Consider the following 27,102-nt stretch of genomic DNA (forward strand, 5'->3'; position numbering starts at 1 on the left):
TCTTCAGGCAGAACAGATTTTCATCTGTTTCAATTGCCTTAGTGCCATACAATCAACTGTATGTACCAGTCAAAGAAAATGGTCCAGCTAATACACGACCAGCTGCTCTTACTTCGGCACTGGGAGAAGCTGGCACCATTGTGCTTGGTACTACGTCATGTGCGAATTTGAGAAAAAGAACAAGCACACCAAACAGGCAAAGACGTCTACAAGAAACATAACACAATGTGCCATTCCCCTGCAAGCTCTCATGACACAAATGAATCGCAGATCCATGTACTGGTGGGAGGAGGAGTGGCCGGCAGTGACACAGCTACTGGTAGTGAAGCCAACTATGCGGCCGTTGCGTTCCTGATGCCGGCCACTCCCATGGCATGAACTGTCCAGGACCCACATCCGAACCGGCTACTGTCTTGTAATACATGACTGAGAAGAGAAGATACACCAGTTTTTGATGCCTGAGCCATGCAAATCACTGTGAGCCACATTTTAACTGAGTGCATTTGTCTATTATGATAAATGGCCAGAAGTAAATTTAAGAGGGGGTGTTCCCTTTATTTTAGCTGGACTAGCATGGTAAAGCTGGAAAATTTTGTTAAGTATCTGGACTACGACTTAAGTTTTTGGCCGGCTCATGTGTAGCAGAGTGGTTGGATCATACCTTCTACTTCAGCGACCAATCAGTCCCAGCGATCTATCGTATTATATCCTTCCTCTACATTGCAGGTTTTACTGTACGTTTCACATCTGACATCACGATTTCCGTTGTCTTGTGTGTGTTTTAGGAGTTTTTTGACGTTTTACTTTGCAGTTCAGGTTTACAAAGACTGAGACCTTGATTCACACTCGTCTTTCACAATTACAGTACTAGAGCCAAAGTCGTTGTTGTTATGCTCCCATACCAAGTTATCATCACAGCACCATCAACGTTTTTCTTGTACTTCTTCTTCTTTTTCCCTTCTTCGCAGTCTATATACTTCAATGAGCCTCATAGTATCTACAGGTTGTCACTCCATTTTTCTTTTCCGAGTTGGTGATTTATTTTTTACCGTCTTTAGAACCTTCCATCCTTCCTAACTCACATCGTCTTCCCTGCAATACTCCATATACTTTCCATGATGTCCTAAGGTCTTTTTTTTTTTCATCAGTCTTCTGACTGGTTTGATGCGGCCCACCACGAATTTCTCTTTTGTGCCAACCTCTTAATTTCGGAGAGTAGCATTTGAAACCTACGTCCTCAATTATTTGCTGAATGTACTCCAATCTCTGTCCTCTTCTACACTTCTACAGCTCCCTCTAGCGCCATAGAAGTCATTCCCTGGTGTCTTAACAGATATACTGTCATCCTGCCCCTTTTCCTTGTCAGCTATTTCTATACATTCCTTTCCTCTACGATTCTGCGCAGAAACTCCTCATTTCTTACCCTATCAGTCCACCTAACTTTCAAGATTCGTCTGTACCATCGCATTTCAAATCCTTCGATTCCCTCTTGTTCCGGTGTCCCACAGTCCATGTTTCACTATCATACAATGCTGTGCTCCAAACATATATTCTCAGGAATTTCTTCCTCCAGTTAAGGCCTATGTTTGACACTGGTGGATTTCTCTTGGCCATGAATGTCCCTTTTACCAGTGTTAGTCTGTTTTTGATGTCCTCCTGGCTCCGTTCGTCATTGGTTATTTTACTGTCTAGGTGGCAGAACTCCTTAACTTCCCCTACTTCACGTCCGTCAATCCTGATGTTAAGTTTCTCGCTGCCCTCATTTCTGCTACTTTTCATTACTTTCGTCTTTCTTCGATTTACTCTCAGTCCATATTCTGTACTCATTAGACTATCCATTCCATTAACGGATCATGTAATTCTTCTTAAATTTCACTCAGGATAGAAAAGTCATCAAAGAATCGTATTATTGATAACCTTTCACCTCGGTTTTTAATTCCACTCGAAACTTTCTTTTATTTCCATCATCGCTTCTTCAATGCTCAGATTGGACAGAAGGGGTGAGAGATTACATCCCTGACTTACAGTCCTTTTAAGCCGAACATTTCGTTCTTGATCGTCAACTCTTGTTATACCACCTTGGTTCTTGTACATATTGTATATTACCTGTCTCTCCCTAAAGCTTACCCCATTTTTCTTAGAATCTCGAACATCTTGCACCATTTTACATTGTCGAACTGTTATTCTAGGTCGACAAATCCTATGAATGTGTCTTGATTTTTCTTCAGTCTTGCTTCCATTACCAACCTCAACGTCGTAATTGCCTCGCTAGTGCCCTTACCTTTCCTGAAACTAAAGTGATTGTCATCTAACACATCCTTAATTTTCTTTTCCATTCCTTTGTATATTATTCTCGTCAGCAACTTGGATGCATGAGCTGTTAAGCTGATTGTCTGATAATTCTCGCACCTGTCAGCTCTTGCAGTCTTTAGAATTGTGTTCATGATATTTATCCGAAAGTCAGACAGTATACTGCAACACTCATACATTCCACATACCAACGTGAATAGTCGTTTCGTTGCCAGTTACCCTAATGATTTTAGAAATTCTGATGGAATGTTATCTATCCCTTCTACCTTATTTGATCTTGAGTCTGCCAAAGCTGTTTTAAATTCCGATTCTAACTCTGGATCCCTTATCTCTTTTAAATCTCTTCTAAGTTGACTCTTCTTCTTCTGTCAGATCAGACAAATTTTCCCCTTTATAGAGGCTTTCAGTGTACTCTTTCCACCTAGCCGCTCTCTCCTCTGATTTTAACGATGGAGTTTCTGTTACACTCTTAATGTTACCACCCTTACTTTTAATTTCACCGAAGGTTGACTTGAATTTCCTATATGCCGAGCCATTCCTTCCGCCTATCATTTCTTTTTTGATTTCTTCACTTTTACAACGTAGCCATTTCGTCTTAGCTTCGCTGCACTTCCTATTTACATCCTTTGTATTTATTTCCTGAATTTTCCTGAACGTTATTGTACTTTCCCCTTTCATTGTCCAACCGAAGTACTTCTTCTGTTACACGTGGTTTTCTTACAGTTTCCTTCTTTGTACCTATGTTTTTCTTTCCAGGCTCTGTGATTGCTTTTTTTAGAAATGTCCATTCCTCTTTAACTGTACTGCCTACTGGACTAGTCTTTATTGCTGTATCTACGGCCTTTGAGAACTTCATGTCTATTTCGCCATTCCTTAGTACTTCCGTATCTCACTTTTTCGCGTATCGATTCTTCCTGACTAATCTCTTAAACTTCAGCCTGCTCTTCATCACTACTACATTGTAATCTGAGTCTACATCTGCTCCTGGGTACGCCTTACAATCTAGAATCTGATTTCGGAATCTCAGTCTGACCTAGGTGTAATATAACTTAAATCTTCCCGTATAATGCGGCCTTTTCCAAATATACATCCTCTTGTGGTTCTGGAACAGAATATTCGCTATTACTAGCTGAAATTTATTACAGAATTCAATTAGTCTCTCTCTTCTCTCATTCCTTGTCCCAAGCCCATATCCTCCTGTAAACTTTTCTTCTACTACTTCCCCTACAGCCTCATTCCAGTCCCCCATGACTATTAGGTTTTCAATATCTCTTTGCGTATTGAATTACTGTTTCAATATCCTCATATACTTTCTCTATCTCTTCATCTTCAGCTTGCGACATCAGCGTGTAGACCTGAACTATCGTTGTCGGTGTTGGTTTGCTGTTAATTCTGATAAGAATAACCCTATCACTGAACTGTTCACAGTAACACGCTCGTTGCTCTACCTTCCTATTGATAACGAATCCTCCTCTCATTATACCATTATCTGCTGTTGTTGCTATTACCATATAATCAAAATGTTCAAATGCGCGTGAATTCCTAAGGGACCAAACTGCTGTGGTCATCCAACCTTAGACTTAAATGCTATTTAAACTAACTTACGCTAAGGACAACATGCACACCCATATCCGAGGGAGGACTCGAACCTCGGGCGGGAGGGGCCGCGCAATCGGAGACATGGCGCCTCAAACCGCGCGGCCACTACTCACGGCTGCCCTATACTCACTTTGCCAGAAATCCCTGTATTCTCTGTGTTTCACTTCACTGCGTCTACTATATCTAGATTGAGCATTTGCGTTACACTTTTCAGACTTGTAGCTTCCGTAACACATTCAAACTTCTGACATTCCACGCCCCGACTCGAATAACGTTATCGTTCCGTTGATTATTCAGTCTTTTTCTCATGGTCACCTCCCCCCCCCCCCCTCTATTTGGCAGTCCCCTCCCTGAGATCCGAATGGGGGACTGTTCCGGAATCGTTTGCCAAAGGAGAGATGGTCACGACACTTTCTTTTAAGAGTCGTCTTGTTATCAATATATCACATCAGGACTTTGAGTTTTTTTGTTTTGTCCAAATTTTTTCCATCATTTAAACACCCAACGACTCTGTTTGCCTCTGCTACATGTTCTCTAACCTACTGTTCTATATTTCCAGTGCTAGGCAACTCAGTACTTAGGTATTTAAATGCGGTTACCTATTGATTGATATTTCCATCTATATCCAGTGTGCCTCAGATTGGTTCCACAGATATGGTCGTATCCCACATTAAATATATTATTCTCAGCATAACAAATGATTTTTATAAATATGTCAATTAAGAAAATTTCCATGAATGATAAAGATTCTCAGAAAAATTACAGAAATTGAAGAATTATTCTATGCGTTGTGAGTAGTTGTACCCGAGCGCGCCTGCTACGCGGAAACGAAGCTCATACGTATTAGTGTTATGAACTGACAGTCGACACAGTCAGGCAGACAAACAGCAGCTATCAAAACAGACAGGCGGCGACCCACGTAACCCTGGTCTCGCCTCAAGGAGAACAGCACAGCCAAACGTCTCCAAATGGCAACAGCCGTGGAAAATGTCAGGCACTAAAAACGTATGAGACGAGTTTCTGACACAGTTCTAGTGTCCACCTGGGAAAGAGCTCTTCATTGGAAGCCGTCCAAGGCCCTGAGCTCGTGGTATGGCGAAGTGACACAAGGTAGTTGTTGACTGGGGATTTCCCTTTCCCACGTGCGATAGCACTGGTAACCATACCGCACTGCTCTTCGAGCATACCTGCATCGCAGCAAGTTTCGGAATAAACTCTTAATGAAGAGACCTATCTCTCTGAATAGATATATACTCGTACACTTTCTTCCCTATTACTTTGCCTTTAATTTTTTTTCTCCTCTCCATGGCTGTGAACTCTCGCAAATATCCAAAAAACTGCTGCGATCTTACACCTTCTCTAAACTCCCCCTACCCACACACGAGTCTATTTAGATTAAATACACTGTCCGATCCATGCAAATATAGAGAGAAAAAATATAGTACGTATTGGCTATAAATGTTTTCGTGGCATGTCACTGCAATAAAATGTTAGTGCGTCCCCTGCCACATAAGATCACAGTGTGAACTCGACGTTTCGCAAAGGGTACTCTCTCTTGCTATCATCCCCAGAAGATAGAAGGAGAGAGAGAGAGAGAGAGAGAGAGAGAGAGAGAGACAAAGAGAGTGCAGAGAGAGAGAGAGAGAGAGAGAGAGAGAGGGGGGGGGGGAGGGAAAGAGCGATCTTTCCAAAATGTCACGTTTATACAGCGAACAACTTGCCAGCGAAGATATTACCGTATAAGACGTCTAATGTGCTGTAGTTCCTTCCGTAGATCTTATGCGGAATGATTCAACGTTGGAGAACTGTGTATATATTATAAAGCAATCTGCAACCGATTGTAACCAAGCATCGTCAAAAAGAAGAGCAATCTCTAATGCTTACAAGCAAAGATTGCACCACTGTACTGAAGATACGAACCTTAGTAAGGTATTAAATTGCTATGAAGTACCGTTAACAATACGTACATCGTATGATGATGTTTATAAACTCATCGATGGAGTATAAGGCTTTGTTCATTACAAAATCTTTTAGTATTGTAAACTGCACTCTGTTTGTAATTAAACTATTTATGGTTGCCGGCATGTACTGAGCAAGTATGTTCCTGAATAATAGACACCTTTCTGAGCCAGAGTGAGCGACTTAAGGCCTGTAATAATGTCGTTCTAATTATTGATATTAATTAATCTGAGCTATTGATTTGGAGGAGAGAGGTGCGACTCAAGAAATTTAAGTGAAGAGCAAATGTACTTATATGTAGTAGTTCTTTCATACGTTAGCGTTTTCTTTTTTCTGGTTGTGATGGTAATGCCTCTAGTAACAGACACTAGTACATGTTCTATTTTCAGATTAATTAAGTCGTAAGTGACTCTTCGGTTGAATCTTGATAGCGTACAGTAACACATGATAATACTGTACTAGAATAACCATGTCTGCTTAGAAACAAGAAACATGCCTTTCATCAGTACTGTTTGTGTAAATGAGCTCAACTCTGGTTTATTACAATAACTCCTTGGTTTATTGGCGAGGTCAGGGATTTTCTCTGCCTCGTGATGGCTGGGTGTTGTGTGCTGTCCTTAAGTTAGTTAGGTTTAAGTAGTTCTAAGTTCTAGGGGACTGATGACCATAGATGTTAAGTCCCATAGTGCTCAGAGCCATTTGACCATTTTGACCTTGGTTTATTACATTGTTGTGTAACGACTCGATTTCGAACATACAAATGAAAAACGATGAAACTGACGAAAAGTCAGTTTGTGAGGTCCAGTTGTGAGACCACAGTGAATCGTATTTTAGTGTAAATATAAGGCGCATGTAAAGTTGGGTCGTTACTTTACACTCTCACTAGCATTTATCAGCTGTGACACTGTGCTATAAAATTAGTACCCGTCATAGAAACTTATTTGGCGAGTGGCGTGAAGGTATTTTACGATTCGTTAAAAAATCTCCCACTGAGTGGAAAGTCGTTTGGCACAACGCCTCACGTTTTAGTCTCTAATTTAGTGACCTTCCTTGCACAACTTCTGCGGTTAACCTTAAGCCGAAAAACGCACGTACTTTTTTCTGATGTGCCAGCATCATGGTTCAAATGGTTCAAATGGCTCTGATCACTATGGGACTTATCTGCTGTTGTCATAAGTCCCCTAGAACTATGAACTACTTAAACCTAACTAACCTAAGGACATCACACACATCCATGCCCGAGGCAGGATTCGAACCTGCGACCGTAGCGGTCGTGCGGTTCCAGACTGTAGCGCCTTTAACCACTCGGCCACTTCGGCCGGCCCCAGCAGCATGAAATTGCTTCGAAGTTTAATAAAATACAGTTCACTGTGCAATAGTTTTATATAACTACTATCGGTTTCAACTTGTCGAAAGCTAAGGAAGATTCATTTTGCTGTTGTATGTTGAGTGCCTGTCACTGACCTGAAAAGCTTGTTCAAAGAGCACTGCAGCGGAGGCGGAAATAGTACTTTTCGATCGTTGAAACAGATCCGCAAATTACTTTTTCTGAGCATTACAATATGGGATTCATTAAGCCTTGAATGCATTCGCTACAGTTACATCTAGTTGCTGTTGGCGTAGCCCAACTCTGTTGTAGATAAAACGGAAATAAGAGTGCACAGAAATGTAGGAACAATAAAACCATTTGAAAAAATGATACATTGTCCTGAAAATGAAGTAAGTGACATACGTTCTTTTGTTTTTATATTTTTTCTACAGTCACATAAGCATTTCACTATGACGTAAATGATTCGACCAGTCTCTTATCAGATTCAGACTAAAGGCACATGCTGGCTTCAGTATCGTTGACAACGCAAAGGAATGTGCATGCAGCATGTACCTTTAGTCTGAGGATGAGCACTTGATGGTCGAAACTGGTTAGGCTGTTGTAAGCTGCTCTTATGATTGTGTCGAACACATAATAAAATAAAGTGGAATCGCGGAGGTAAATAAAATGAACTGAAGTTTGAGTTTTATCACAGCCCGAAGCTATGTATTCCTATGTAAATGTTGTGTGACTAGGGCCTCCGGTCGGATAGAACGTTGAGACTATTTTACTGCGACAGTTGCCGTAGATCTTTTCTATTCTGGCTCGTTTAACAGCTGTGCTTATTGTTTAACCTTTCCACTACCATTTGGACGTGTGTTTCTCAGGATAAATTAACAGATGGCCTGTGGAAATTTCCTGCATGTTATTGCTATGTATCAATGTCCCACAGGTAAAGGAAAGCCTGCTAATAGTTCGCAGGATTTCGTAGTTACAGATTGCGCCTATAGATCGTGCTGTCTTCTATTGCCCCTTTGCCACGTATTACTGTATCGGATTAATTCGCCTCTGCAAATAGGCAACACAACAAACTGATTTAGAAGGCGGTCCGCCTTCCTGGAAAATTTGCGTCTGTGAATCACACGTACGTATTGACGTTTGCTGCGTTACAAATGGCACCCATGTTGAGCACCTACGTTAGTTACAGACCTGATCGGATGCTGCATGAGATGGTGTGTGTCCGTTTTTAAAGTGTATCATATTTTACGCTGTAGTCTTCTGAAGCCCCGGAAGGTATTATGGAAAATCCTGTACGTATCACCCCTTTCCGCATTATAAAACTAAACAGAAAAATGTTCAAATGTGTTTGAAATCTTATGGGATTTAACTGCTAAGGTCATCAGTCCCTAAGCTTACACACTGCTTAACCTTAATCATCCTAAGGACAAACACACACACCCATACCCGAGGGAGGACTCGAACCTCAGCCGGGACCAGCCACACATTCCATGACACCAGAAAACGAAACAGCTTCAAATATTTTTTTGTATGAGTTCTTACTGTGACAGTGATTAAAGATCCAGCCATTAACATCTTTAACTGTGAAAAAATTTTTGTGAAAGGGTTAATTTATTTCTTCCCTGCACCAAAAACGAAAAGGAAAGGAAAGAATTTATTGTTTAAAGAATATGGAAGTCCAAAATTTCAAGAAATTTTTAGCAGTGTAGGTTATAATGTCAAAAATGAAGGAAAGAAACAAACACAGTTTTTACTGGCCTTAGTATAAACTTTATTGCCATGCAATGATACACATAATTATATAAGGTCTTAAATAACGTTCAGCATAAGAGTGAGGAACTGAACTCGCGAAGAAGAGACGCGCGGAGGTTGAGAACGAGACGCGCACCGCACTCTCACGAGACGGGGGCTGCAATGTCGCACAGTTACTGCGTTGTTATGACGCTAGAAGGAAATCGACGCATGGCGATGCGTCTTGTAGGGAAACGAAGAGAAGTTGCTAGGGTAGTAGACGTGTCCGAGGTTCGAAGAAGGTTCCGTTAGTCGAAGACGGTCCGGTAGTGGACGTTCGGCAGTGTATCCGTGAGGTGGAGAGGAAGCTCAGGCCCTCCTGGCTGGAGTCTCGACTTCCTCCTCCGGGTGGGCGGCGTTCCAGGCGAGCGCGCGCTGGATCGCCTCCGGGATGGGCGGCGCCACGGGGAAGTGGTCGCCCTGCGCCTGGAAGCCGTTCTCGTCGGCGGTGTAGGTGACGCGGATGGGCGTGCCGTCGGGCGCCGTGTAAGAGTAGAAGCCCTGCGCCGCCGTGCCGTCCTCGTTGGGCGCGATCGCCTTCAGGGCGCCCGTCTCCTCAGCCGCGATGCCGTTCTCCGTCTCGTAGCTGTGGACAGGGCACAGTGAGAAACAGGTATACCAACTCGTATCGCAATAAGCTCACCGGGAAAGTACACTACTGGCCATTAAAATTGCTATACCACGAAGATGACATGCTACAGACGCCTAATTTAACCGACTGGAAGAAGATGCTGTGACATGCAAATGATTAGCTATTCAGAGCATTCACACAAGGTTGGCGCCGGTGGCGACACCTACAACGTGCTGACATGAGGAAAGTTTCCAACCGATTTCTCATACACAAACAGCAGTTGCCTGGTGAAACGTCGTTGTGATGCCTCGTGTAAGGAGTAGAAATGCGTACCATTACGTTTCCGACTTTGATACGGGTCGGATTGTAGCCTATCGCGAATGTGGTATATCGTTCCACGACATTGCTGTTCGCGTTGGTCGAGATCCAATGACTGTTAGCAGAATATGGAATCGGTGGGTTCAGGAGGGTAATCGGAACGCCGTGCTGGATTCCAACGACTTCGTATCACTAGCAGTCGAGATGACAGGCATCTTATCCGCATGCCTGGAACGGATCGTGCAGCCACGTCTCGATCCCTGAGTCAACAGATGGGGACGTTTGCTAGACAACAGTAATCTGCACGAACAGTTCGACGACGTTTCCACCAGCATGGACTATCAGCTCGGAGACCATGGCTACGGTTACCCTTGACGCTGCATCACAGACAGGAGCGCCTGCGAAGGTGTACTCAAAGACGAACCTGGGTGCACGAATTGCAAAACGTCATTCTTTCGGATGAATCCAGGTTCTGTTTACAGCATCATGAAGGTCGCATCCGTGTTTGGCGACATCGCGGTGCACGCACATTGGAAGCGTGTATTCGTCATCGCCATACTGGCGTATCACCCGGCGTCATGGTATGGGGTGCCACTGATTACACGTCCCGGTCACCTCTTGTTCGCATTGTCGGCACTTTGAACAGTGGACATTACATTTCAGATGTGTTACGACCCGTTGCTCTACCCTTCATTCGATCCCTGCGAAATCCTATATTTCAGCAGGATACTGCACGATCCCATGATGCGGGTCCTATACGGGCCTTTTTGGATACAGAAATTGTTCGACTGCTGCCCTGGCCAGCACATTCTCCAGATCTCTCAAATGGTTCAAATGGCTCTGAGCACTATGGGACTTAACATCTGTGGTCATCAGTCCCCTAGAACGTAGAACTACTTAAACGTAACTAACCTAAGGACATCACAAACATCCATGCCCGAGGCAGAATTCGAACCTGCGACCGTAGCGGCACGCGGTTCGAGACTGAAGCGCCTAGAACCGCACGGCCACACCAGCCGACCCCAGATCTCTCACCAATTGAAAACGTCTGGTCAATGGTGGCTGAGCAACTGGCTCGTCACAATACGCCAGTCACTACTCTTGATGAACTTTCGTATCGTGTTGAAGCTGCATGGGCAGCTGTACCTGTACACGCCATCCAAGCTCTGATTCAATGCCCAGGCGTATCAAGGCCGTTATTACGGCCAGAGGTGGTTGTTCTGGGTACTGATTTCTCAGGATCTGTGCACCCAAATTGCGTGAAAATGTAATCACATGTCAGTTCTAGTATAATATATTTGTCCAATGATTACCCGTTTATCATCTGCCTTTCTTCTTGGTGTAGCATTTTTAATGGCCAGTAGTGTAATTAGTCACCGTCTAAGACAGCACACTAGTAACACGTAGCAGTGCCTGTAGCCTTGATATTCGATACTCTCGGGCAACGAAGAGAGTCTTTTCAACGTACTGCCAAATGGAACTATGCGAGTTTCAAAACGTCACTATGACTTATAATATATAATATTCACACTAATGGTTCCGGCACCAAGTTGCCAACTTCAGACGTGATTAATCTACGAAAAAAAACATCGTAAAAACATATAAAATTTATCGTTATACGCTTTCAAGATTATCTGAAGACGCAATTTTGTGAGCAAAGCGGTCGATTGAATATTACATATTTGGAACAGATCGTAAAGTAATAAATTATTTTACAAAGACAGACTGGTAATACGTTTCTTCAGCTACAAGTGCATCGCGTAGACGTACTGAATTTTTGAGATATTGCGGCTACTGTTCCAATCTGTTCCAAATACCAACAGGTATTTTCAGCGAGGTTAATCTCGAGTGACTTAACGACTCAAACATCGATGGAGTGTCTCAGTGTTCTTCACACCATGAAAGTATGTGTGCTGCCCTATGAGAACGGCTGTTGTTACTTAGGCGCTTAGAGAGCGTATATTTTTCCCCTGGATTGTTATTAAAGAATTGCATTTTTTTCTCCACGATCGGAATTTCGGCATATTTTTACCATTCACAGGTGTCAAATAACTGTGAAGTGCTACAATGCCTGTCGTTTTTAAAAAAACAGATCTTTAAAACAATGTTTTTCCCGATACATCGAATTATGACTGAGTGCTTAGAGTGCCCCGGGATCCAACTGTAGATATGCACTTGAAGATAAATACACTGCTACAGGAGTTCCACACGGCCACTGTTCAGGCAGGCCTCAGCACATTTATTCAGCGATGCCTATACGTGTCGACAGCCACCTCAAAGTTTGCCGTGCATAAGCATCCTTCCACCACATGCAGCGTCATCCAGACAGGCATATAACAACATGAATGCGGGTATGTCGTCTCGGGGAGACAGTTGGCTTCCAGACCTAAGATACTTGCTTGTTTCAATGTCCTCTACTAGATGTTTTCGGTTGTACCTCTATTAGTCAGTGAGTAGTTTGGAAGAAGCACGGAGGACGTATGAATACTTACTTCCACCGGTAGGATCCATCGTTGCCCTGGTCCTTGGCCTGCTTGATGATGATCCAGTGGCCCTCTGAGGAGGCCTGCGGGATGGTGCGCGCTGGCACGAAGGCGGGCTGTGGCGCGGGGGCCGGCAGCGGCTGCGACGGCACGACGGGGCGCGGTGGGGGCGGTGGGGGCGGAGCGCGGCTCGCCGGCGGCGACGGGCGCGCCGGCGTGGCGGACGGCCGCGGGATCCGCACGTCGATGGGGTTGTACTTGGGGAACGGGTCGAAGACGGGCACCTGCGGCCGCGCCACCGCCGCGCCGCACAACACCGTCAGAGCCACCAGTACCTGCGGAGGGGCACGGATACAGTGCGCACCCAGTCGCAAGGGTCTTCTCCAACAGCTTCCCTTTGTGACGACTTTCTCTGTGCGTCTCGAGTTCATTGTGTACAGCACGCTCCACCTGGCTTTCGAGGTGTACTGTACAGCTCAGAACAAGACCTATAGGCTGTGCCTTGGAAACGGCAGAACAATGCACACATGCTCCTTTTCGCCCTGCGTCAGTCCGTGTTCTGTTTTATTCGCTTAAAAAAATGTTGCCCTGCTGTAAGCGAAACAGTGTTTATTATCGTCTTCTTTCATGTGGAGCATCAGTGCCAAGGGATAACTTTGCCCTTCGGTGGAATTCAAGTGAAATTTGCTTTAGAGACTTCACGTCCCCATTGCAAGCTAGAAATAGAGGAGAAAACCTAGCCTTTAAAGTTTATGTAACTGTATTGTGGAGAAAACACGCATTTCAGTACAGTACCGGCATTAATGAACTACATTAACTTTCCTTTAATTTACGTCTATGGTCACAAACTTTGTGTTAACAGTTTATCGGTTTCGGTCTATAATGCCCATCATCAGATACGTTTTAAAAAAATTTTCATTTAACATTTGACGATGCCACTATGACTGCAGTACATTAGGACTTTGTTTTGTTTTCGTAAAACAGATCTGATGATGGTCGTTATAGACCGAATCCGGTAATCTGTTAACGAAAAGTTTGTGATCATAGACGTAAATTAAAGAAAACTTACTGTATATACGGGTCACTGCTTTATTCGCGACAATGTCGCAACTTGTGAATGAACTACATAGCAGCGACTGATACTATGTACACATAGGTGTAGATTTTCTTCGAAATTATTCAGGAACTGCCAGTACTCTGGAGGTGAGATGATACAGGATATTTATGTCAATCGGAACTTAACAAGTTAGTCTGTTACGACGCTAATGTACTTAAAGACATGAACATGTTTTTCAAATGACTAGTGGTGTTCGGCTCTTGATCACGTTACAACGCACACCTGATTCGCAGCGAAAGTCCCGTCGCGTACAGTCTCTCAGCAGCCGCTAGTACAGGAGCAGTGGGAGATATTTTTTAGAGTCGGGTTGAGAAGTAACGTTTGAAACATGGCTCACGAGGACTAATATACACAAACAAGAGCTTAGCTTGAAGCAATAGTAAGGGGACTGTGTTACTTTACACCAGCCTCTTGTAAATATTCTAATCTGGTCATGTAGATTACATTTTAAAATTAAAAAGAAATATATTTTGTGTATTTTTAATGGATTCTGTAATTATTTTGATTTTTGTCAGCTAAACGTCTAAACTTTCCCAAAAAATATAAGAAGAACTGTGGTGATCATAAAGTCTCTCCCTGTCCCTCGTAGTAGTACATGGGAGTTTGTACAAAAATTGTCGTAGACACTACTGGAAATACAATGATACACCGAAGGCAGTGCTAAAACATATTTTCAGGTTCTGGACGAACGAGTACCTCTTTAAAGAGTATGCTGTTAATACAAATCAGAACCAAATAATGAAATTAGTATTTTCTATTTTTTGTAGTGGTCATTGAAAAGAAATTTTTGAAAAAACGTTGGGATTGCTAGTTGTAATTGTACTCAGTGAACTTTCGAGGTGGACGTGCGCCATTTCTAATGATCTTGATCTGGCGTTGGAAACTGGCCCATCACCGTGACACTACTTTAGAAGGCTAGACGTCAAGGCTCCCCCACTCCCCCTGTTAAAATAGGTGGACCGCCTGGAGTGTATTCGTTGTTATCTGGCTACCCTGTTCACACCATCTATAAAAGCCCTACTTACCGGAATTACGTTGAATACCAAGCTCTAACGAAGCGGTGACAAAATTATGGTTAATGATCACCTTTAGGCGGTTATACTGGAAATGCTTTTGGGCGTTGTGCAATATTTTTCGTGTGGTGATGTTATCTAGTTAAATGGAATCCAAGAACAACGTTAAGCATGCAGCTCCCCCCCTCCCCCACCCCCTTACTAGAAATCTTCTTCTTGTCGAGTTCAGAATACTTCCACCTCGCTTTACAACTTCTCCATCACAATGTGATTGATATAGGTACTTCTCGAATCAACAAACCACCCATTCTGGATCCAACTGACAGCTTAATGGTAGATACTTTCGGGAGAAAGCCTGATACCTAGATTGCTGATCCATGCTGAATAGCTCAGACAGTGTCATGGGGACAATGAATGGTGGAAAACTGTCTCCTAACAAAATTCAGCAATGTCTTCTGTGTCTCTCGTTCTAGTTTCAGAATATCGAGTGAATGTTCAGCTTATGAACTTGTTATCGAGACCTTCAGCATTGATCTACAGCCCGATTTCTACACTGTTAATGTAGAGTATATGTTTAGTTTGTGAAGTACAAGTCAGATGCAGACGAAACTGGAGCAGTTAGATCGTGACTGGATACCTTAGCAGTTAAGAGTATTTTTCGTGACAGGCGAGACTCTCAGTACGAATCTAGCACACAGTTTTAACCCCTCAGGAAGTTTCAACCCAAACATTTATTTCAAAACTGGAAATAATTCGTGAACATTTGAGAAAGAGGCTGTTCGGAATAATGTGAGACAGACCATAAACCGAAACATGTACTCTTTTCTCTCGGCTTCTCGGGAGTTTGTTCATCTGCAAGTACAGCCCGCTTTCCCTATTACTGTGTGATCGGTAGTTTATCTTTAGATTCCCACCGCAATTAATCAAGCTTGCCTGAATCTCTTGTTATTTTAACTAATTTGTTCTGTTTTAGGTAGAAATGGAAAACGACAGTATTGGCGTAAAACAACGCTGAAAACCTGACTCCACACCCCTATTTTCAGTCGACAGGGAATTGTACGACACTCGCTAAGTAGTCTCTGGATGCCTAATAGATATACCCGTTGCGTTGGTCAGGTAACAATGACGTATAACTGTAGTAAGCAAGAGAATGTCCTGAATGCTGTCTTACCTCTCACCTTGAGTTCGTTTACAGAGTCCAATTTATTTAGCTCTGTCTGCAGCATCAATGCGAGAGCGTATGGTTTTCCGATGGCGTAAGAAAGAGACGCGTCTTCTCTTTGGAAATTATACCCCCGACGGCTTCCATAACTGCTCGAATAGAACTCTGCTACTATCACTGTAAGCTCGCACACTAAAGCACACACAGTGTTTGTAATAGAACTTCGCTATCATCACTGTAAGATTTGGTGCGATAAACATACCTCTTTTCTCACGCAACCCAATCAACTCTAGATAGTGTTGTCTAGCTGGTTTCAGTTAGTCATGTTAAATATTCCTCCATGCGCTAGCAGAGGCAGCTACTATCTCGCTCATTATAAGACTACATGAGGGTATAAGACTACAAGGCCTTGTTTCTTCATCTGCTCATAATCATATAAATAACTGAAATGTGTAATTATCGTGAGATTAAGTAACACGAGAATGGGCATATACTATGTGAACACAATGTGAAGAAGAAAGCATTAACATCGGGGATGTTTTTTACACATTGGTAACGAATGGTACCAGTACTCAATTTGAAATAAATAAATAGCGAACATCGGAAATCATGGTTATGAATCATAGACCAGTATATTACCAATGGTTTCGAGTTATGCGCATAGACTGATAAAGTACTGTGCAGTTATAAACAAATGATATATTCAGATGCCGGCCGGAGTGGCCGTGCGGTTCTAGGCGCTACAGTCTGGAGCCGAGCGACCGCTCCGGTCGCAGGTTCGAATCCTGCCTAGGGCATGGATGTGTGTGGTGTCCTTAGGTTATTTAGGTTTAATTAGTTCTAAGTTCTAGGCGACTGATGACCTCAGAAGTCAAGTCGCATAGTGCTCAGAGCCATTTGCACCATTATATTCAGATACTGAGGCACAGTGCAGCTGGAGTAGATAAGCTTCCATGGTGCTAATACTATGTCTCTGAAACTACATAATTTAATTTTTTGAGAAGTACACATTTTCCCTTTGGAGTTCCTCGGCTTACTAGAAAACTCAGAGATAGTCAAAAAAGAACGCATTAGCGGGACGAGGGAATTCTGTTCATTAAATACAAAGCTGAGAAATGCAGTAGAAACGATTTTTTGATATAGCGAATCAAGTGGCTATGATATCAAGTTGCCGGGTGAGAAGGACCTGTATTTCTTGTCACAAAATAGCGTCAGTTTCCCTGTAAATAAAACTAAATACATTATCGAGTATGCACAATCTCTGTTGTAGTATGAATCCACCTGCAACTTGTATGTGCCTTACATTTCTCTTAATACGCACTGTGAAAACTGAAGTAACTTATATACATCTATGTTCTTGCCGACCAGTATAAAATAAATATTAGTACCTATATACCATTATGTAGGTCTCTGTAATGTCGTTCTGTGTGTAGTCGTTGAACCGCATGACCTTCGTTTGGTAGTATCCTGCACCTAACCTGTTTAGTGCCTTTACCAGCGAAGTGTCCTAAGTGTCCTTACGTTAGTTAGGTTTAAGTAGTTCTAAGTTCTAGGGGACTGATGACCACAGCTGTTAAGTCCCATAGTACTCAGAGCCATTTGAACCATTTTTTTGAATTAACAACACGTATAACATACGTTAAGAAGAACAGGAGGATACGTCAGATATAAACTGGGAACTATTAGTAATATTGAAAACTAATTTTGCTGTACTTTAGTGTAGCTGTGAGGAAAATTAAACTGAGAGGACTTACCAAGGTGTTCATTGTAGAAGGCGAGCAGATCCTCTGTCAGAAAGTGCTGCCTGTGGGAGCAGGCAGCGGGCATATATACCGTCGCGGGGCGCCACCCCCAGGGAGCGGCCGTACCACGTGACCGGCGGCGTCAGCCATCAGCCGGTAGTGGCCGCGAGGACGCCTCTCCGGGAGCAGCGGAGAGGCGCAGGAGGCGGGGAAGCGGCGGCGGTGTCGTCTTTATGGCCGGCATTCCGCCTGATTCGCGTGCGGTCCTTGTATTGCCAGAACGCGACACATCGTGTCCTTTTGTGTCACCCCCCCCCCCCCCCCCCCTGATTCCACGTGCAAGTCGTTTTCACTCGATTCTCGTCGTCTTCGACAATTGACCAACCGAATTGCACTCGAGTTTAACGGTATGTCTACTGTTCTGCGTTATGCTGTCATAAAGTTAGACGTTTTCCTCTTTCTCACACTCGGATCAAAAATATACTGACACCCAAATGTAATTAGGAATCCACTATTAAATGACGCGATGGGTGGGCCCGCCAGTGTAGGTGTACAAGAGGGTATTGTGACGTGCGTAAAGAAGCAATAACAGCAGAGCAGGTTGGTCAAGAACGTTCAGTATCTTAGGATGTGGATTTCTCTACGGATCTCACCTGAGTAACCATTTAGATACGGACATTTCAACCCGTCCGAAGTTGTCCAACTCTTCTGGTAATGCAATTGCAAAGTGGAATTCGTGGTTGACAAAAACCACATGAAATTAGCGGACGAAAGCACTGCTGACTACCAACAGTCCAGCTAGCACGATAGCTGTGCGTGGGGAGTTAGAAAGAATGAGGTACAACATTCGAGCAGCTCTCGACGTATCACAAATTTCTGTAGTCAATGCTAAGCTACGTTTGAGGTGCTGTAAAGAGCGATAATAGTAGACCACTGGAAATGACTGATTTGGAGGAATCAGTTGCGTTTCACTCTGGCTATCCGATGGACAAGTTTGGATTTGGCATATGCCTCGAGAACTTTATCTATCTTCCTGCTACGGTATGGAGGCGTCATTCGTGATAAGGCTCTTGTCTCTTTGTTAAACTTAAGAATACCCCAAATTTGTAATATTATGAACATTTTTGCAGTACTGTGCTTTGTGCAAATTAGAGGAACAGTTCGGGGGTGATGATTGTATCTTAAATGCACTCTGTCACAAACCTAAATTTATGAGACAATGGTTTGTGGGCAATAACAAAGACTGACCTGCCTAGTGTCTCGACTCCCGAACACCGTTTGGATGAGTTAGAACATCGACTTCGCTCAGATACCAGCGTCCTACATCACTACCTTTTATGGATCATGAGGAAGAAGGGATTTCATTCCACAACAGACATTCAGATGCCTCATTGAGACTTTCCCCAGCAGAGTTCAAGCTTACTCAAAGGCGAAGGGTGGACCCACTTCACATTAATGTCGACTGATCAGATCGTGTATTCGATATTGTTACTTGTTAGTGAGATATCAAGGCAGAGCTTCATAGATTCTCTCTTTCTCTGACTCTCTCTCTCTCTCTCTCTCTCTCTCTGTGACTTTGGGGATGAGTCCTGTAAAGAGCCACTAACGGTACCGGTATGCCGCTAGCGACTAAGGATGCACAATTTGCGACTAAATATAAGCGCTTTATTACCAGGAACACTTCAACTAAGCGACGATATCGACAACTGAGAAACGCTGGGAACGAAACTTCGACTTCCATCAGGAAGAAAACGGTTCAAATGCCTCTGAGCACTATGGGACTTAACATCTGAGGTCATCAGTCCCCTATAACTTAGAACTACTTAAATCTAACTAACCTAAGGACATCACACACATCCATGCCCGAAGCAGGATTCGAACCTACGACAGTAGCGGTCGCGCGGTTCCAGACTGAAGCGCCCGCATGGCCACACCGGCCGGCTTGTTAACATCCTGCATCTTCATACTCCACGTCTACGTATTTATTTCTCTACATAGTCACCCTGTCAACGAACACATTTCTCCCTACGAGAAACCAGTTTACTGAAATCGTAAGTGTAGGATTTTTCATCTTCGCTTGCATCGCTTCACCCTGTCAAAGTGATGCCCTCGAAGGCGGTTTTTAAGGTTTTTAAACATATGAAAATAGGATAGGGTTAAGTCGGGACTGTATCGAGGACGATTAGTAGCGGTGGACGCAAGTCGTCGAATTGTTGCAGATGTCACAGCGCTTGTATGTGCTGTGACATTGTCGTGCTTAACGAGGTGGTGCTCCATGTGTTGACGAAATCTTCTACTGTTACAAACTAGATTACAGACGCTCTTTCTCGCGCTTAGACATAGTTACGTCAAACACTGCCATGTTACACCCTACAATTCCGAGCCCTTTGGCGAAGCGGCATAGTCGGCGGAGAAATTTGCGTGACATGTAACACATCAGTCGATATTGAGAACAAAATAATAAATTCTAAGGCATTACTTGCGATCATACGTCTTATAAGATAGCACATAGCAATATTCCAACATCAGGAATTTTAAAAAAATCGCAAAACAACATCTTTAGGCTCCACTGCTACCTCCAGTTACACCATTTTACCCTGAGGTGACAAAAGTCATGGGATAGCGATGTGTATAATTAGAGATGACGGTAATATCGCATACACAAGGTAGAAAAGGCCAGTGCAAATGGTAAAGTTATCATTTCCGACGTGACTACTGTCTCGCGACGTGAATTGACAGACTTTGAACGCGGAATGGTTTTTGGTGGTAGACTCATGGGACATTCCATTTGGGATATCGTAAGGGAATACAGTATTCCCGATCCGCAGTGTCTGGAGTGTGCCATGAAAACCACATTTCAGGTGGTACCTTTCACTATAGACCGAGAGCAGTGATGTTAAGTAGAGCTGTCAGTGCCAACAGAAGTCACTGTGGGGCGTACGACGAACTTATCCGTTGGGACAGAGTGGCGAAATTTGGCGTTAACGGGCTGTGGTAGCTGACGAACGACGCGAATGCCATTGCTAACAGCACGACATCTCCTGCCGCTCCTTTCCTGGGGTCGTGACCATATCGATTGGATCCTAGACGACTGGAAAACCGTGACCTGGGCAGCTGAGTCCCGGTTTCGATTGGCTGAGTCCCGGTTTCGGTTGGCAAGAGCTGGTGGTAAGGGTGGAGTATGGCGCGAACCCCACGAAGCCATCGGTCCTTCAACAAGGCACTGCGCAAGTTGATAGTGGCTCTATGATGGTGTGAGATATGTTTAGATGGAATGGACTGGTTCTCTGGTCGAATTGAACCGGTTATTGACTGGAAATTGTTATGCTCGGCTACTTGCAGACCTTTTGCAACCACTCATGGACTTCATGTTTCCAAAAAACGATGAAATTTTTATGGATCACAGTGCGCCATGTCACCCAGCCACAATCGTTCGCGGTTGATTTGTAGAACATTCTGGACAGTTGGAGCGAATGATTTGGTCACCCAGAGCGACCGGCACAAATCCCGTCGAATATTAATGGGGCCTTAACGAGAAATCACTTGGCGCACAAATCCTGAACCGGCAACACTTTCAAACTTATGGACGTCTATAGAGTCAACATCGCCCAGTATTTCTGCAGTGGACTTCCAAGGACTTGTGGAGTCTATGCCACTTCGAGCCGCTGCACCAAGCCGGCCTAAAGGAAGTCCGACATGATATTAAAAGGAATCCCATGACTTTTGTCAGTATATGACAAGCGTGTGTGCACATGAGGCCACCGGACAAAATATTAGTTGGTTCAAATGGCTCTGAGCACTATGCTACTTAGCTTCTGAGGTCATAAGTCGCCTAGAACTTCGAGCTAATTAAACCTAACTGACCTAAGGACATCACACACATCCATGCCCGAGGCAGGAGTCGAACCTGCGACCGTAGCGGTCACTCGGTTCCAGACTACAGCGCCTAGAACCGCACGGCCACTCCGGCCGGCTCAAAATATTAGTCAGTTAAAAGCTTACGTGACAGAATGGAAGATATAAGACGTCGTGTTTCGATGTCACTGTGAGTAAGTTGCCCGATTTCCTCGGACGTCAACGCTGGCTGTCCGAAGTGCCTACAAAAAATTTGAATTACACGCATTCACGTACACGGCGTAAGAACAGTGATCGTAAAGAAATGAATACCGCCGTTTCAGATGAATCACATTTCATGCTCCATCGGGCAGATGGCCGTTGACGTGTTCGGCATGAAACATCTGAAAGTCATGAGGCCGGAGGTCGTTCCCTAGATGACCGCGTCATTCTGGAGGGCCCAATAGATCAGCAAAAAATTGGTTCAAATGGCTCTGAGCACTATGGGACTGAACTGCTGTGGTCATAAGTCCCCTAGAACTTAGAACTACTTAAACATAACTAACCTAAGGACATCACACGTCCATGCCCGAGACAGGATTCGAACCTGCGACCGTAGTGGTCACGCGTTTCCAGACTGTGGGGCCTAGAACCGCTCGGCCACCCCGGCCAGCATAGATCAGCACAAATCTATCCTTGGACCATGTTCATTCTTACATGCAGTTTGTTTTTTCTGGCAATGTAGGCCTCGGTCCTGGGTTCGAACTCCGCCACCGCTTGAATTCTGATTAATAATGTGCATTTGTGGCCGAAGACTTCCGATATAAGAAGTCACCCAAATCCAGCCAGTGGCCTTGTCGAAGAGGGCAGAACAGCGGACAGAGGTTCAGGGCATTCTCCTGTCCATGGGGTGTAAAACTGCCCCTAAATGCAGAAAAATCAGAAGTGATCAACGGCATGAGGATGCAGAAGGCAATGGGAACCACTGCATTAAAGAGACATAACGTGTACCCACAGGGCATGTGACTTGTAACTGAAAAAGTGTCATGATAATTTCTCCATTGGCAAAATATTCAGGAATACTCCCCCTTTCGGATATCCGGCAGGGGATTGCCAACGGCGAGGTGACCTTGAGAAAAGATTGGATAAATAACGAAAGGATAACGTCCTACGGGTCGGAAATCAGAATAACAGATGCTTTAAAGTGGTAGGGAGGCTAGACAATCTAAATGGGAAATTCAGAAGCTCAATCTAGATATAACAGGGATCAGTGAGGTGAAATGGAAAGTAGACAAGGATTTCTGGTCAGATGAGTATCGGGTAATATCAGCAGCAGCAGAAAATGGTACAACGGGAGTAAGAGTCGTTATGAAGAGGGAGCTAGGGCAGAGAGTGTTTTACTGTGAACAGTTCAGTGATACTGTTATTTTTATCAGAATCACACCAAACCAACGTGGACAACGTTCAGGTATACACGCCGACGTCGCAAACTGAAGATGAAAAGATGGAGAAAGTAAGTGAGTATATTGAACTGATAATACAATTCGTAAAGGCAGATGAAAATGTAATGGACATGGGGGACTACAACGCAGTTGTAGGAGAAGAAGTGGAAGAAAAGATTACAGGCGAATATGGGCTTGGGAATAGGAGTGAGGGAGGAGCTAGAATAATTGAGTTCTGGAAAAATTTTTAGCGAGTAATAGCGAATACACTGTTCAAGAGGAGGAGGTGTATTTGGATAAGGCTGCGTGATACGGAATGGTAACGGATTACTCATGGTCAGACAGAGATTCCGAAATCAGATACTGAATTGTAAGGCGCACCCAGGAGCAGATATAGACTGAGATAACAATGTAGTAGTTTGATGAAGAGTAAACTGAAGTTTAAGAAATAAGTCACAAAGAATCAATACGCAAAGAAGTGGAATACGGAAGCACTCAGGAAAGACGAGATACGCTTTAGGTTCTCTCAGGCCATAGATAAAACAATCAAGAATAGCTGAGTAGGCAGTAGAGTTGGAGAGTAATTGACATCTCTAAAAAGGGCGGTTACAGAAGTTGTGAAGAGAAACATAGATACAATAAGTTTACCGCGAAGAAACGATGGGTAACTGAAGAAATGCTTTAGTTGGTCGATGAAAGAAGAAAGAACCTAAACTTTAAGAAAATTCGGGGATAAAGAAAGACGAGTCTGTGAGAAATGAGATAAATAGGAAGTGCAGGGAAGCCAAGACGAAACAGCTGCACTAAAAATGCGAAGAAATCGAAAAAGAAATGCTCGTCGGAAGGATCGACTCAGCATATATGAATGTCAAAACAGCCTGTGGAGAAGTTAAAACAAAGAGTACTAACATTAAGAGTGCAACGGGACTTTCATTGTTAAATGGATAGGAGAGAGCGCATAGCTGACTACATTGAAGGCATCTATGAGGAGGAATATTTGTCTGATGTAATAGAAGAAGATACAGGAGTCAATTTGGAAGAGATAAGGCATACACTATTAGAATCGGAATTTAAGTGAGCTTTGGAAGACTTAAGATGAAATAAGGCAGAAAGTATAGATAACATTAAATCAAAACTTGTAAAACCATTGCGGGAAGTGGCAACAAAACGACAGTCCATGTTGGTGTTCAGAATGTATGAGTCTGGCGATGTGCCATGTTACTTTCAGAAAAATGTCATCCGTACAGTTCCGAAGACTGCAAGAGCTGACAAGTGCGAGAATTGTGCACAATTAGTTTAACAGCTAATGAATCAAAATTACTTATGAGTGTAATACACAGAAGACTCGAAAATAAAACAGCTTATGTTAGATGATGACCAGTTTCTTATATAGGAAAGCTAAATACATCAAAGAGGCAATTCAGACGTTGCGGCTGATAATCGAAGCAAGACTTAAGAAAGATCAAGACACGTTCATAGGATTTTTCGGCCTCGAAAAAGCGTCCGATAATGTAAAATGGTGCAAGATGTTCGAAATATAGGGGTAAGCAATAGGGACTTGACGACCAAGAACGAAGCGCTCAGATTAAAAAGGGTATAAGAAAGAGTTGTAGTCTTTCGCCCCTCTGTTCACTCTATACATCGAAGAAGCAACGATAAAAATAAAAGAAAGGTAAGGCTGCAGAATTAAAATTCAAGGTGAAAGAAAATCAGTGGTACGATTCGCTGATGACATTGCTTTCCCGAGTGAAAGTAAAGTAGAATTACATGATCTTCTGGATGGGTTAAGCTGTGTAATGAGTACAGGATGTGAACTGAGAGTAAATCGAAGAGAGGAGAAAGCATTGAGAAGTAGCAGAAATAAGACCAGCTAGAAACTTAACTTCAGAACTGGTGATCACGAAGTAGATGAAAGATCACCAAGTAGATGAAGTAAAGAAATTCTGCCACCTAGGCAGCAAAATAATCAATGACGGACGGAACAAGGAGGACATCAAAAGCAGACAAGCACTGGCAAAAAGGGCATTCGGGCATTCATGTCCAAGACATCTCTACTAGTATCAAGCATAGGCCTTAATATGGGAAGAAATTTATGAGAGTGTTCTTTTGGAGCACAGCATTGTTTAGTAGTGAAACATCGACTGTATTGTGTGTGGGGAAACCGGAGCAGAAGAGAACCGAAGCATTTGAGATGTGGTGCTGCGGACGAATGTTGAAAATTAGGTGGACTGGTACGATAAGAAATGAGGAGGCTCTGCGCAGAATCGGAGGGAACGGCATATGTGGAGAACACTGACAACGAGAAGGGACAGGATGATAGGACATCTATTAATACATCAGTGAATGACTTCCATAGTACTACAGGGAGCTGCAGGGGGCAAAAGCTGTAGAGGAAGACAGAGAGTGGAGTACATTCAGCAAGTAACTAAGGACGTAGATTGCGAGTGCCACTCTGAATTGAACAGGTTTCCACGGGAGAGGAATACGTGGCGGCCCGCATCAAACCAATCAACAGACTGACGACTCAAAAAAAAAAAAAGTGTCGATGAGCGGGAACTTGGAACATGTCCACTTATCTCCCTGGACCTAACCCTAACCGAAAATATTCTTCTCAACACCTTCCAGAACCTCAGTGACACTTTTCCTGCACGTCACGAAGCTGTTCACGCAACAAAAGGTAGTTTTTCAGGCTGTTAACAGGTGGTCACATTAATATGCCGAAAATTCGGACACTGCACTGCAATGCTACTCGTCTGTTAAATACCCCCATCATACTTCCACGTGGGACTATTAGAAACGGCGAACCATGACTTCAGTATCCTTGATTGAGGTTCTGTAGCTCTACGGGACTCAAGTGCGACATACATGAAGCAAAGTACAGGCACTCTTCCTCGCCGAATAGAGTACGCAAGATGGACTGGTTGCGTTGTTACACGGTCTAAGGATGTTCGTCTTTAGAAACGCCAAACATCTGCTTTGTTTTTATTTTTCGGGATGATACGTCTTTCTCTCTCTCACGTAAAGTTGCTGAAGTGTGGCGTACAATGTAGTTTACTTGTTATCTTCTCTCAAAGAATCTATTTTCAAGTACAAGTTAGTAATAAGAATTAAGAATTTCACTTTTCAGAAATCCGCAGGAGCCTTACTTCAGAGCTATAAAAGGAAAGCAAGGAGTAAGTAGTAAACTATGTTGACATTTATACTACCGGTAGGATGTCCTAATAGCTGGCACGGAACTTAGGTCACCGGACTTTATTCACATTGCCACACCGGCCGTCCATTGATTCAGCACGCCGACCACATTTTACCGCTGTAAACCATAAACCACTGGCTAGACTCCCACGTGCCGAGGCACAATTCTCCGCATCCGTGAGTCGTTTTCGCTCGCATACGCGTTACATAGTTTCTAGTCAATAGCAGTTTCACGTCCAAACAAGTACGGGAAAGTAATATGCTATTTGCTAGGAAATACTAGACATGACGGTCGTGTAATGCACTCTCTCGTCCATTCCTAGTAATGGTGGATGGAATTCCGTGTATAAATTAGTATTTAAAAACGCTGATAACAACTCACCAGGCTCACAAATAAGGAAACAAAACTAAGGTTCAATGCAACGCAGAAGAAGTTGTTGGACACGTGCAGTTATCACTGTATAGAGCAAACATAGTGTCCTACGTATTGCTAACTTATTCGGCAGACTTTGGAATCTGCCGAATTATTTTTAAACGTATTTCTGCATCAGTCTGCGTCTAGTTGTGAACTTCCACTGATGAGAGTTTGGTATAAAGCTAACAATCTTTATTGGAAATAGCCGAAGTAAGCAGCGTTGTAAAACAAGATGTAATGAAGACAGCCTTTACTTTAACTGTGGAAATTTCCCTCAAGGGAACAATTGTAAAATTCATATTCTTTGGTTGTTGAATCTTGCCTAGCCGTCGAATATGGAGTGTCTAGGAAACCTGTCTTGTTGGATCGCTAGACAACAATTCAAGCAAATCGTATTAATGAGTTTCATTACGAAATGAACAATGACACTACTTAACTTTGACAATAACACGGAAGCGTTGCAAACAAAGGACGATAGACAATACAACGAATTCAGTATATACAATTCCTAAAACAAGTGAAGAAATAAAGTAGACGCTTCTATACAGGTCTCTAGTCTTGAGGCTAGCCGGCCGGTGTGGCCGTGCGGTTCTGGGCACTTCAGTCTGGAACCGCGTGACCGCTACGGTCGCAGGTTCGAATCCTGCCTCGGGCATGGATGTGTGTGATGTCCTTAGGTTAGTTAGGTTTAAGTAGTTCTAAGTTCTAGGGGACTGATGACCACATATGATAAGTCCCATAGTGCTCAGAGCCATTTCAACCAGCCATTTTTCTTGAGGCTTCTGTAGAACTTGGCCGCGACTAGTCGGGCGAGGCCCTTATGTCCC

At 43.5% G+C, this 27,102-nt stretch overlaps 1 protein-coding gene across 1 annotated transcript; it reads right to left on the reverse strand.

Annotated features, from left to right (window-relative positions):
• Positions 1–8,942: 8,942 nt before the first annotated feature.
• On the reverse strand, positions 8,943–17,550 carry LOC126418676 (endocuticle structural glycoprotein SgAbd-1). The gene is made up of 3 exons (XM_050085563.1): positions 17,405–17,550; positions 12,368–12,693; positions 8,943–9,572 (listed from the first exon to the last, which is right to left on the reverse strand). The coding sequence occupies exons 1-3, from the start codon at positions 17,414–17,416 to the stop codon at positions 9,296–9,298; spliced, it is 615 nt and encodes a 204-aa protein (XP_049941520.1). The 5' UTR covers positions 17,417–17,550; the 3' UTR covers positions 8,943–9,295.
• Between the last annotated feature and the right edge of the window lie 9,552 nt (positions 17,551–27,102).

The sequence above is a fragment of the Schistocerca serialis genome, chromosome 9 (assembly GCF_023864345.2).
Source record: "Schistocerca serialis cubense isolate TAMUIC-IGC-003099 chromosome 9, iqSchSeri2.2, whole genome shotgun sequence".
NCBI classification, from domain to species: domain Eukaryota; kingdom Metazoa; phylum Arthropoda; class Insecta; order Orthoptera; family Acrididae; genus Schistocerca; species Schistocerca serialis.

Excerpts from the sequence above, each read along its gene's own strand:
- LOC126418676 (XM_050085563.1), bottom strand. Across the intron at positions 9,573-12,367 it reads GATGGATCCTACCGGTGGAA|CTACGAGACGGAGAACGGCA; the intron begins GTAAGTATTCAT and ends CCCTGTCCACAG.